At 44.1% G+C, this 13082-nt stretch overlaps 1 protein-coding gene across 2 annotated transcripts in view; it reads left to right on the top strand.

Annotated features, from left to right (window-relative positions):
* The first annotated feature begins 6754 nt into the window (after nucleotides 1-6754).
* The window catches only part of LOC142184979 (protein crumbs homolog 2-like), a 100109-nt gene continuing 93781 nt past the window's right edge, over nucleotides 6755-13082 (top strand). For both annotated transcript variants that reach the window (XM_075260167.1, XM_075260166.1), the window contains exon 1: nucleotides 6755-7073. In XM_075260167.1, the coding sequence (XP_075116268.1) occupies nucleotides 7001-7073 (73 nt within the window). In that variant the 5' untranslated portion in view covers nucleotides 6755-7000. The remainder of the gene's footprint in view (nucleotides 7074-13082) is intronic.

Raw genomic sequence — 13082 nt, 5'->3', positions numbered from 1 at the left:
CTTGCACAGAGGACTTTTCTCTCTGCCGGTTTCCACTAGTTTCTGTGGTTTTTAGTGATTTAGTTCCCTGGCAGACCAAAAACAATGGAGAGCCGGGTGCGGATGTGAACCTAGCCTTAGTTGGTGCAGAATTTTGTACATCTTATGGAAAATCAGCTCCTACCATGAGCAGAATAAAGGCTGAGCTGCAATGCCATGTCTAACCTGTAGATAGGTGTGGCGCTGTTTTTGGACAGTCCTTTCATTTCACTGCACAGTAGCTTGAGCTTAACTTTTATTAATCTATGACATAGAAGGTGACGGAATTGGCATCCTGAGAGACGTTCAGAATATCTCACTATATTGGTGTAATGATGTTGAATGAAACCACTAGACAGAATACTAAGACATCACGCACCCCTTTGTTACACATCCCGCACGTCATTTGCATTACCACTCTCTAGTTGCTCTTTGTTTGCACTTCTGCTGAGCCCTGGTACAAATAAATCATTGGGGGCTGATTCAACAACATGAGGCTGGGAGTTTCGGAAGTATAAAGGGGGCTGGCAGATTCCTCATTGAAGTCCTAATGACTCAACTGATAGGAATTTAGTGAGACAATGCTTAGGCTTTATCTTTAAGTCTTTGGCTAGTGGTTTAGGTGTATTTCTCAGCAGTATTCCCAGTCACAGTTACCTCACTAGTGTAAAAAATATTTTTGTTAAAGTGACAGTCTACTTTAAGAGTCAGATTATGTTATATTTAGATGCAGGACCCAGTGCTGAGCACCAACAATACTAACCACTATGCCGCCATGCTGTCCAAAATAGTGCACCTGTAGGTGATAAATTATACAGGCTGGAAAGATGTCACCGCCATCAGTAGGGAATATTGCAGGTTATCAGGTTATCCATTGAAATATATAGTATGTTATCTGTGGCTTTACGAAAGACTGCAGGTAAGTTACATAGGCCATACACATTGTATACATGTCAGCCGAACCGACCACCTATCTAATGAGACCTTCTCCACTCTCCTTCCAAGGGACTGCGATAATTCTTATAGTGATGTCACACAACCTGCACAATCCTCACAGGGATAGCAAACTCAGTGATGTCTTAATACTGAGATCATATGCAGTGGTGTCTCTGGACAGGGATAATAATAATGGTGTAGCACATGGGTAATGACAAAAATTAACCACTAGTACAAGAATAATAGTCACTTGATGTCATAGTGCAGTTTACTTGGTAACTGTTTATTACAGTAGAAGGATAAAATGTCCAATGATGTCATAGTACAGGGATAATACACACAGTGATGTCACAGTACAGGGATAATACACACAGTGATGTCACACTACAGGAATAATACACACAATGATGTCACAGCACAGAGATAATACACACAATGATCTCACAGCACAGAGATAGTATCCACAGTGATGTCATAGTACAGGATAATTCACACATTGATGTCACACTACAGGGATAGTAAACATAGTAAGGGTCTTCTCACATAGTAATGTCCAGTATCTGTCCACGCTTCTGTTGGGAACATCTCCCAACAGAAACCTTGTATGTACATGTTTAATAGATGGTTCTGAGTAATATCCTCTGTATTCTGTATCCCTTGTGCTCTGATTTTTTACAGTGCATATTGTAAATTTAATAAATATAATTGCAATAATATAACTGTAATAAATATTGTCATAGAAATGGGTTATTGCGCCCTACGCAGTGCAGGGTTATTAAACGTGGCAATAAAGCTAATAGATAATGCACATAGTGATGTCATAATACAGGGATAATTAAATTAGAAATATCATAGTACTGGCATATTAAACATGGCAATAAAGATAATAGATATTGTACTTAGTGATGTCACAGTGATGTATTAACCTTGGAGTGACCAGCTCCTCCCCTCAGGCCTACACCCCTGTATTTATATCCCTGTATAGATGTTAGATATTGAAGAAAAGCTTCAATAAACTCCTTATCATTGATCCAATATTCTCATTTTCCATCCAGTTTATTACCTTCTGCATAGTCAATACTTTGTATATACTATCTACACACGTACTTCTAGAATATAGATTATCTAGCTCCAGATGCGTCTCTGTAGCATATCTCTCCTTCCTGCTGGGAAGTAATCCTGGCTCAATGTGAACAGGAGCAGAATGCAGGTGGGAGAAGTAGGGGGCAGTAATAAAAGCAAGTGTCAGACACAGTAATAACTGGCAGTAAAGTCGTCGCACACTGTGACTGTATACAGCTCATAAAAGAGGCGCACTGTCCATAAAAAGAAAATGAGATTTCACTTATACCACTGTGTAAACTTTTGCAACTATTTTTTTATTGCCCCAGTTCCTTGCAGTAAGTGCCACTGACCAAACCTCTGTGGGTTGGGGTTACCAAAAAGAAGGGGCAGAGAGGAGGGAACATAGTAAGGACTGTGGGATGAGACACTTTGAAGTCTGTCACCATGGAGACACATAGACCTGCCAAGAAGCTGTAGGCCACTTGCAAAGTCCCTTCATTTCTTATTTTAAGCGCTCATCACATTTCCGTCTCTCACGACTGGATCTCTGAGGAGAATTGGGAACTCTCACAAAAGTCTCCTAATGGCTAAATCCAATGGTGACTTCTCTCTTCTTATTCTTCTGGACCTCTCTGCAGCTTTTGACACTGTTGACCATCATCTCCTCCTCACTATGCTGCGCTGTCGGCCTCAAGGACACTGCGCTCTCCTGGTTCTCCTCTTATCTCTCAGACCGCACTCTCAGCGTATCATTTGCAGGCTCTGTTTCCTCCCCTCTTTCCCTTGCTGTTGGGGTTCCTCAGGGCTCGGTCCTAGGCCCCCTGCTCTTTTCCCTCTACATAGGCAGTACGGAGACTACCCTAACCCTACCCCTATATGGGACAGTATTGACAATATCTGTAAAGTGCTGCAGAGTATAGTGGCACTATATAAGCAAGAGAAATAAATACATAATAGATGTCTGATCCTTTTATCTTCAGGTAAAATGAATTGGTTCCAGAGGTGTCTAGCTTTGGTTCATGTGTGTATATAAGGAGGAGGGGGCATAAAGAATAATTATCTGACCGATGTGTAATGTGTATGGCCAGCCTTTGTTGCTGGGTCCTAGAAAGCGCTATACCCGATACCCTGATATTTATTCCCACGACTGAAGCCCATTGGTGAGATCTGGCTGGAATCTATCATTGGAGCAAGTTACTTCCTTGTCCATGTCATCTCTAGCCAGGTAACCTTCCTTACGTGGTCGAATATATTACTCATTGTCAAATCCTTTCAATACTACTAAAATGATACAATAAACCTTCAGCTATGAGCTCACACAGATACTTCAGCGCACTGAATGATATTCAGACTTTTCTCTGTGCCTTCTTGGCTGTTGTGTGAGGACATTACAAGACTTGTTTTTTGGGTCTTTCAAGTGGAATAATGCAATCGCATCAGGAATTTGGGTCTGTAAATCCTCTTTCTGTCTCCTGAGATTTTTCTGCTACAAATTTACTGTATATTTTATAGCATGGCTAACATTGTGAAGCGAAATAGAAGGGAGCCTTAAATCCTATCAGTACTGCAGCTTTATAAAGGGCACCTCCAACTAAAACCAATCTGTAGTGTCAACCTAAGCCATTCTCTCTCGCTAAGGTTTTTTTTATTGCATGTTTGGTTGTTTCTAAGCTATAATACTTTCTTCTTCCTTTTGTTTTAAAAGCGACTACAGAAAGTAGCAGCCATAATGGCTCTTACAGGTTGTCTCTTATTTCCATTAAGTCAGTGATAGCTGATAAGTGTCCCAACACTGGGACCACCATCAATGACTAGAGCTGTGGGCCAGTGCCCCCTATGTGAGCAGAGTACATAATATAATAGGATCTCACCATCTTCTATTATGGTGGCAGACTGTTAGCTCTTCTTATTCTTGGCTGGACCGATGACCTAGCTAAGACTAGAGAGTCCTGTGGAGATATCACTGACTAGATAAGTTGATGGAGATTATGGCTCTCACTGTGGTTCCATTATATAAATCGGCCATCTAAGGGCATTAGTCGGATATCTCTACTTTACCCTTATTGTTTTTTTTCAATACTAAACCCGTCTGGAGACGTTAGATGGTCAGCTGGTCCTGGCAAAATCTACTTTAATCTACTGTGTATGTTACCATACTATGGAGAAGGGGTACATAGGAGTCTCTGTTTTCTTTCCCTTAATCCAGAATTGCCAGAACAAGGGTCTGTTTTCTCCTTTTTCCCAAAATAGAAAGACTACAGTCAGGAATAAGGGAGCGTTCACACTACCGTCAGTGTCTGACAGCTAGTGTCTGCTGCTAATGTCCGTGCAAAATCTTGTGCGGACATTAGCATCGGACACTAGCTGTGTCCGTGACATTTTGCATTCATTTAAATGGACATCGGGTGCGTTCTTTTACTGTCCGTGGGTGTCTTTAATTGTTCGTTCCCAAAGATGTCCGACTTTTCAAGCAGACCGCAAAATCCTGCATGTCGGGTTTTGCTGTCCGCTTGAAAAGTTGGACATCTTTGGGAACGGACAGTTACGGACACCCATGGACAGTAAAAGAACGCACCCGATGTCCATTTAAATCAACGCAAAATGTCAAAGACACAGCTAGTGTCCAATGCTAATGTCCGTGCATGATTTTGCACAGACATTAGCAGCGGACACTAGCTGTCGGATACCGACGGTAGTGTGAATTAGGGGGCCTAATTGAATGAATGCTCCAGTGGAGGGCTGGCAGAGACGAGCGCCGTATACAGATACACATTCTGGTGAGGGTTTTCAGCAATTGTACCCTCAACAAAATAGCATATAACTGGAATACCACTTTAAGATAATAACATAATGTCAGATTTGCAATAACAGCCATTGTCAAAAGGTGTTTTGAAACCAGAGCATCCAGACTTCACCAATGTGATTTTTTTTACTAGTATCTGAAACCAACATAAAGATATACACTGTTATTTAGTAATAATGTGTTCAACACCTCTAGTCCTTCCAGTCTGCAATAGTTAAATTTTGCTCAAAGTGTATATATATATATATATATATATGGGCCTCCCAATGGAAGGTGTTGGGTGCAGTAAGCATTGGGCTAAATAACTGTGTTTGTGGGCAGGTTTGGAAAGACAGTTGTTTGGCTGACATCTACAGTTTCTTGTATGTGACCTGCTTTAGACATCCAAGCTATTTCATAGCATAGCAATGTATCCGACATGTCGGTCATTTCTAAGTCCTCAAATTTGGCCTCCAGCTCATATATTATAACATCACTCATGAAATACTGTTATACTCATCAGACCCCAGACTATAATAAGGGAAGGTCGAGGGGAGGTGAGTAAAAATAACAAACACTTATACTCACCTCTCCTGGGAATGCTGTGACATCCGGCTGTCCCCAAGCATATTCTTCAGGCCTCTTCCAGTCTCTGGATGATGTCATGTGCCATGGGGTCACCGCTGAGGCCTGTGATTGGGGAACATAGGGCATGACTCAGTAAGGTATGTCATATCAGCTAGAGACCTGAAGAGGACACCAGGGCATTGCCAGACACCCAAGAGAGATGAGACAAGGTGAGTGTACCTGTTTCTTATTTTTACTCAACTTCTCTGAGCCTCCACTAATTGTAGTCTGAGGTCTGCGTAGACTTCAAAGTATAACACTGCTTCATGTGTGATGAATTTGGGACAAGACTGAAATTTTTGGAAAATTCGGGTTGAATCTGGTTTCGATCCGATTCAGTTCACAAACCCTAATTACTTGTTTGTGAGACAAGGTCATCAATAAATCAAATCGCTGGAGGTCTGACACCACGCACTCCCACCAATTGTCTGAGGAGGCTACAGTGTTCAAGTGTCCGCTGCTCGTGTAGTTGTATTGCAACTAAGTCCCACTCACTTGAATGGGGATGAGCTGCAAACTAGCCATATGACTAATAAATGTGAAAGAGGAACTCATACAAGCACTGCCGCCACTCCGAGCAAGTGATGGACGCTGTGCCAAGTGTTGGCCTCGCCACCTATAATAATAATAATAATAATAATAAATTTTATTTCTATAGCGCCAACATATTCCGCAGCACTGTACAATTTGTAGGGTTCAAATACAGACAGATACATAACAAAGAACGTCATTTCACACAATGGGACTGAGGGCCCTGCTCGCAAGAGCTTACAATCTATGAGGTAGAGGAGGTGACACAAGAGGTAGCAGGGGCGGCATTGCTTATACAGTATTCAGACAATTTTGTGATAGAGGTTACATAAATTGATGACCTTCATTCATATTTCCTGACCAATCCTAATCATTTTAACTTTTCATGAAATTTTGGTTTGTGTTTAGGAGAATCCAATATATAATATATATAAAATAAAAAAGTACAAGAGTTACTGTAGAGGAAATAGAGCTGACGTAGAGTACAATATGGCTGGTTAACATGCAGATATAGCAGAGCTTAATATAGTGATAACCCGCTGTGCTGTGATATCTTGTCACAGGAGACAATGAAAGACTTTGTAACCTACGTCCCAAAGTGTAGTTAACATCTGATTTGTCATGTTAAAGTTTGCTACACCTTAAAAAATGCAGAAATTTCCATACATATATAGTATGACTATAACAGCTTTAAGGGATATACTAGGGGTGGATATATGGCTATAACACTCTATATACCAGGATAGCGTTACTGATTGTGACTGAAGTCTTCGGGGCTGCTCTCGGATGTTCTGCACACTTTGTGTAACTCCTCTTAAGTCCCTTCCCGGAGATCCAGCCCACTATTTAGGAGCATCCAGTCCCAGTGTATCAGGCATCACAGTCTCTGTCCACAGCAGTAGTGCTAGTCCCAAACTTCTGTTCACTCTGTCCCAGCCTCTAGCACACAGCACCCTGACCCTAACCCAGGTGGCCCCTTCACCTCCACTCTTCCATGTTTCAGGATTTTTCTTCTTCCAGACTGCAAATCTGCGACTTAGCATGGAGTTCAGGAGAGTTAATCTGGGTTTACAGACGACCTGTACACTGCTGCTCCTCTGTATCTGTGCACATGGTAAGCCTGACAACTACCGACACTAGGTATTTTATCCTATGTGCTCACTGCCGCAACCCTTTAAAATGAAATATTCACTATCAAATATATGTAGAAATGTAGTTGAATTTGTCATAACTCTTCATGTTTCTTTTTCTTATGATAAAAAGTCATGTTTATCTGCAGTCCTATGTAAAAACATATGGCCAAATGGCAAATTATTAGAAATGATGTAACAAATGTAACATAACATTATACTTCTACGTCATCTTTGTAACAAATAGTTACCAACACTAAAGAATAAGCTTTACATACAGCTATACCTGCTTACATTGAACAATAGGTAGGAAAATGAATTGCTGTTAGTTTTATACACCTGCATGGTTGTGTATATTGTATACACATGCTGACATTTCTGTATCTACCCTCCTGTATGGTGTGGAGGAGCCTCCATGCCATTGTCTGCTCCGTGAAGCCCTTGTGATGGAGGCAGCGGGCATTCTTTTGTTACCAGTAACCTTGGTAACTTACTGAGCATGTGAAGTATCCGCCAGCCGGCCAGGACTCCTTAGTCTTAGTACACAAAAGGAAACTTCTCACTATGTGACTGTTTCTCGCCCCTTCCCAAAAAACAGACTCCTGCAGAATGAATTTTTGTGCATCGTCTTGTCCCATTCATTGTCTGATTCATTACTATTTGGGATGTAATAGGCATCTTCTTGGTATGCATACCTCCCAACTTTTGAAGAACCGAAAGAGGGACAAAATGTGCGGCGCACGTAATCCTCCTACAGTCACCCGTAAATTATATGTCCCCCCTCTATCTCTCCCCCAGTTTCATATACACCCTTCATCTGCCCCGTTTCATGTCCCTCCATCTCTGCCCCCAGATTCATGTCCCACATCTCTGCCCCCAGATTCATGTCCCTCCATCTCTGCCCCCAGATTCATGTCCCACATCTCTGCCCCCAGATTCATGTCCCTCCATCTCTGCCCCCAGATTCATGTCCCTCCATCTCTGCCCCCAGATTCATGTCCTCTCCATCTCTGCCCCCAGATTCATGTCCCTCCATCTCTGCCCCCAGATTCATGTACCTCCATCTCTGCCCCCAGATTCATGTCCTCTCCATCTCTGCCCCCAGATTCATGTCCCCACATCTCTGCCCCCAGATTCATGTCCCCCATCTCTGCCCCCAGATTCATGTCCCTCCATCTCTGCCCCCAGATTCATGTCCCCCATCTCTGCCCCCAGATTCATGTCCCTCCATCTCTGCCCCCAGATTCATGTCCTCTCCATCTCTGCCCCCAGATTCATGTCCCCACATCTCTGCCCCCAGATTCATGTCCCACGTCTCTGCCCCCAGATTCATGTCCCACATCTCTGTCCCCAGATTCATGTCCCTCCATCTCTGCCCCCAGATTCATGTCCCTCCATCTCTGCCCCCAGATTCATGTCCCCCATCTTCCCCAATGTCATGCCGTCCTCTCCTTCATCTGCCCCCAGATTCACGTTCCACCTCCACATTAAACTTACCTTCTCCTCCGCTCCCTCGCCGCCTCTCTCGCTGACACATGCGGCTGAAGGAAGGAGCTGACACAGGTCAGCTCCTCGCTTCGCTGCTGCCCGCCTCTCTCCCTGACACACGCGGCTGAAGCTGCTCGCGTGCTCGCTTCGCCGCTGTGTCTCTCTCTCTCGACACATGCGGCTGAAGCGAGGAGCTGACCTGTGTCAGCTCCTCGCTTCGCTGCTGCCGCCGGCTCCTGGCGTGTACATCGCGTCTACAAGCCAGGAGCCGGCGGCAGCAGCGAAGCGAGGAGCTGACACAGATCAGCTCCTCGCTTCAGCCGCATGTGTCAGCGAGAGAGAGAGACGCAGCGGCGAAGCGAGCAGCTTCAGCCGCGTGTGTCAGGGAGAGAGGCAGGCAGCGGCGAAGCGAGGAGCTGACCTGTGTCAGCTCCTTGCTTCAGCCGCATGTGCGTTCAACTCAGATCTGCGTCCTCTGGACGCAGATCTGAGTTGAAATCGGGACATACCTCCCTCCAACCGGGACCGCGGGACATGTCACCCAAATTGGGACTGTCCCGCGGAAATCGGGACGGTTGGGAGGTATGGGTATGTGATATAGATCACTTTTACTGCTAGCTGAGCCTTCACACGGAGTTTACCCTCCACTCATTCTGAACGTAAACTCAATCAGAGTGAGGGGCATAAAAACAGATCCCATTGACTTCTATGGGTGCCGGCTTACGCGTATATCACATTGAAAGCAATAGGTAAAAAAGCCTCCCATTTATTTCAATGGATAGTGTGCGTATGCCGGCACTCATTGAAGTCAATGGGATCTGCTTTTTACACCGCTCACTCTGAACGAGTTTACGTTCAGAATGAGGGGAGCGTAAACTCTGTGTGAAGGCTCTCTTAGGGTCCATTCACATGGAGTAAACGTGCGCTCATTTTGACAAAATACATGTGTAAAAATAAGACTCCCATTGACTTCAATGACATTTTTTTACACGTGTAAAAAAACACATCAAAATACACGTGTAAAATGTCATTGATGTCAATGGGAGTCTTATTTTTACACGTGTATTTTTTACACATGTAATTTTGCCAAAATGAGTGCATGTTTAGTCCGTGTGAATGGACCCTTAGAAAAAGTCAGCTATTACCTCCCATTGCAATGAAGGGAAGGCAGGTTTCAGGTGGCATTTGAGGTGGATTACTTGTTAACACCCCCTAAAAGTTAGACCCTAGTGGTGACATCTGTTGTCTTGATCATTTGCCAATGCAGGTACTTTCTCTGATGTGGGACTTGTCAGAAACCCAGCCATGGTTTCCTTATTGTGGCCAGGTCATGCATGTAGGTGTAACGCTGCCACAATAATGAGTTCCTGAATTCATCGTTGTATCCAGTGACAACTGATCAAGACAAAAGACTGTCACTACTAAGATGGTTAGAAAAAAGAATTGCTTGCATATTTCAATATAGTTCTGTTCATAGGAAACCTCTTTAAGGTCTGTTGTATTGTTATGTACTTTGTCATGTACAGATAGGACAAATCACTAGTTAAAGGGGATGTACCATGAAGGTTACTTCTGTTCCAATGCCCTGTTTGGGTATATGGATGTTATAGAGCAGGGTATCCTACTCAGGACCCATCTATAAGCCAGAAAGTGAGACGGTCTGCAGGAGCATTTCCCATTCTGGCAGACTTGAGCTGACTGTATATTACATGATGGACCAGTCATCCACTGTCAAAATTGTCTGTCTGGTGCTTGATCTAGGGTAATCGGCTGATCGCTTTGTGGCCAGGACTCTGAATGGAGTTGTCTCTAATGGGACAGCCCCTTTATGACCCATTCTTCTCTCATGATGCATTCAGTGACTCCAACAGGTATAGCGTGCATGGTTAGAAAGTAGTCGCGCAATTGAAATGGGTCCCAGTTGAAATTCAGTAAGCCACCTGTAACACTATTGAATACTGTGTCCTGCAGCTGATTCTAGTACGAGCAGCTTTTGCTTCCAATTCTTATGTTACATAATTGTTATTGTTATTGCTGCAGGCTATGACTGCTCAGTTTAGGAAAGATGTAGATACAAGAGTGAGACATGTGTATGTAAAGCAAGGGTACGCATAAACTAATGGAAATGCACCAGAATTGTGCTGTAATTTACACCAAAAAACGGACGTACATGCTTATACCTCATTTATTAAATGATTTAGCACCTTTCAGCATCTTGGGAAAGGGATGGTCTGAAATATGACACCATTTGCCAAAAATGTGGAAACTAAGCCTACTAACAAGTGGTGTAAATCTAGGCTAGATAGTCTAAACATGCACCAGACTTATCCAGCATCAGGGCCGGCTCCAGGTTTTTATGGGCCCTTGGGCGACAGAGCCTCAGCAGGCCCCCTTGTGGAGGAGGCAGGAGTCAGGACACTGTGCGCCTCTGCGAGTGGAGGAAGTGAGTGACGTCACACAGGAGCGCTGCGTCACCTATGCTATACCTTCCAACTTTTGAAGAGTAAAAAGAGAGACAAAATATGCGGAGCGCTCTGCAGCAAATTTAGCTCCGCCCACATTTATGTTGACTCCACCCATTCTCATTCATTTATCATGTGCTCCCACACAGTATAATCCTCCTATAGTCACCCATAAATTATATGTCCCCCTCCATCTCTCCCCCAGTTTCATATTCACCCTTTCTCTGCCCCCAGTTTCATGCCCCCTCCTCCATCTCTGTCCCCAGTGTCATGCCATTCTCCCCCCCTTCATCTGCCCCAGTCTCATGCCGTTCTCCCTCCCTTCATCTACCCAGTGTCATGCTGTTCTCCTCCCCTTTCATCTGCCCCAGTGTCAAGCCATTCTCCCCCCCCCTTTCATCTGCCCCAATGTCATGCCGTTCTCCCCCCCCCCTTCACCTGCCCCAGTGTTATGCCGTTTCCCCCCCCCCCTTCATCCGCCCCCAGTTTCATGGGCCCCCTTCATTATGTTCCACCTTTATGTTTAACACAAAACAAACACACTCACCTTCCAACGCTCCCACGCCGCTCTCACTCCACTCACATAGTTGTAGGCCCGATGTGACGTCATCACATCGTGCCAACAAATGCAGAAGCCGGACCGCAGCGTTAAAGCAGGAGCTGAGCTGTGACAGCTCCTGCTTGAATCGCCTATGTATTCAGCTCATCGGTGCCTGACAGACGCCGATGAGCTGAAATCGGGACAGGCAAGTGCTGGGGCGGCCCCCGTCACTTGGCTCTGTGGGCCCCGTCACTTGCCCGACTATGCCGTGTGCTGACACCGGCCCTGTCCAGCAGTTAATCTGGTGCAGTTTAAGGGTATATTCACACAGCTGAATTTTTTAAAAAAAATCAGCTTCTGGAATTTGAAGCTGAATTTTTCCACAACATCTTACACAAATTTGCAATTTTGCTTTGGCCAGGTGGTATTTCTATGCTTCCCTTTTATTTCAATGGGAGTTATCATACCACTACCTGAAAAAAAAAATCTAAATTTGTATCCCATTGAAATGAATGGCAGGCAGATTTCAAATAGAATTGGATTCAGTATTTATATGTCTTTGTTTCCCATTGAAGGTTCCCTGAAACCAGGTGAGGGCTACAGAGAGTGTCCAGTGCTGGAACTATACAGTACACAGAGCTGACAGCTCCTTTCACTACATAGTGGCCACTCCTGATTACTGCAGGGAACCTCCCATTCAAGTAAATGGGAGCTGAACTGCGCTAGCCCAGCACAGTCGCTGCACAGTGTATGGAGCTGCCACCTTCTAGCAGCTCCCAGGATTGAGTGATCGTTGGGAATGGCAGGAGTTGGACCCCCACTGATATAGTATTGATGACCTATCCTAAGATAGATATTACAGACCCCTTTAAATGCTGTGATCTGGTTCTTCGTTGCTATTCTTGCAAAAATTGTCATGTACAAAATTCTTGTGACTTCTGAGGCCACTGAAATGCAAGTTCTATCCCATCAGTAGATTTATGACCGTGCCAGAAGTTCTGCTGTTAATACTCAATGCACCTGCAACACATCCCTAGTCAGATATCACATGACGGTCACCAGAAACGTCAGTGAAGATTCATTGTCATGTGATCGTAGCTCAGCATTTTGCATGTCTGTGGTTTCCTTGTGAGGTCATTATGAAATGCTGCCACCTTGTCCACAGGCTGTGCGTGGTATTGCAGCTCAACCCTATCCAAGTGAGCATGCTGAACTGCAATACCACCCACAGCCTGTGGACAAGATTGGTGCTGTACATGGAAAGCATTAACCTACAAATTGTCATCCACTAGCCTAAACGGAATACAAAGAATCTCTACAATTGGCACCTCCAAAATCATATATGACACAACAATTCATTATGATAATAATACTTTAATAACAGAATAATTGAAAAAAATTTTTTATCAAAAACATACAAAGTACTGAATGGGGGTGGAGGTCGCAGCAGAAAGTGGGAATGTGTATCCATATGTGTATGTATAAATATATCAATAAAAAAA

Source organism: Leptodactylus fuscus, chromosome 11 (assembly GCF_031893055.1).
Source record: "Leptodactylus fuscus isolate aLepFus1 chromosome 11, aLepFus1.hap2, whole genome shotgun sequence".
In the NCBI taxonomy this organism is placed as follows: Eukaryota; Metazoa; Chordata; class Amphibia; order Anura; family Leptodactylidae; genus Leptodactylus; species Leptodactylus fuscus.
The sequence above is the reverse complement of the archived record's forward strand: the minus strand, read 5'-3'. Positions and strand labels throughout refer to the sequence as shown.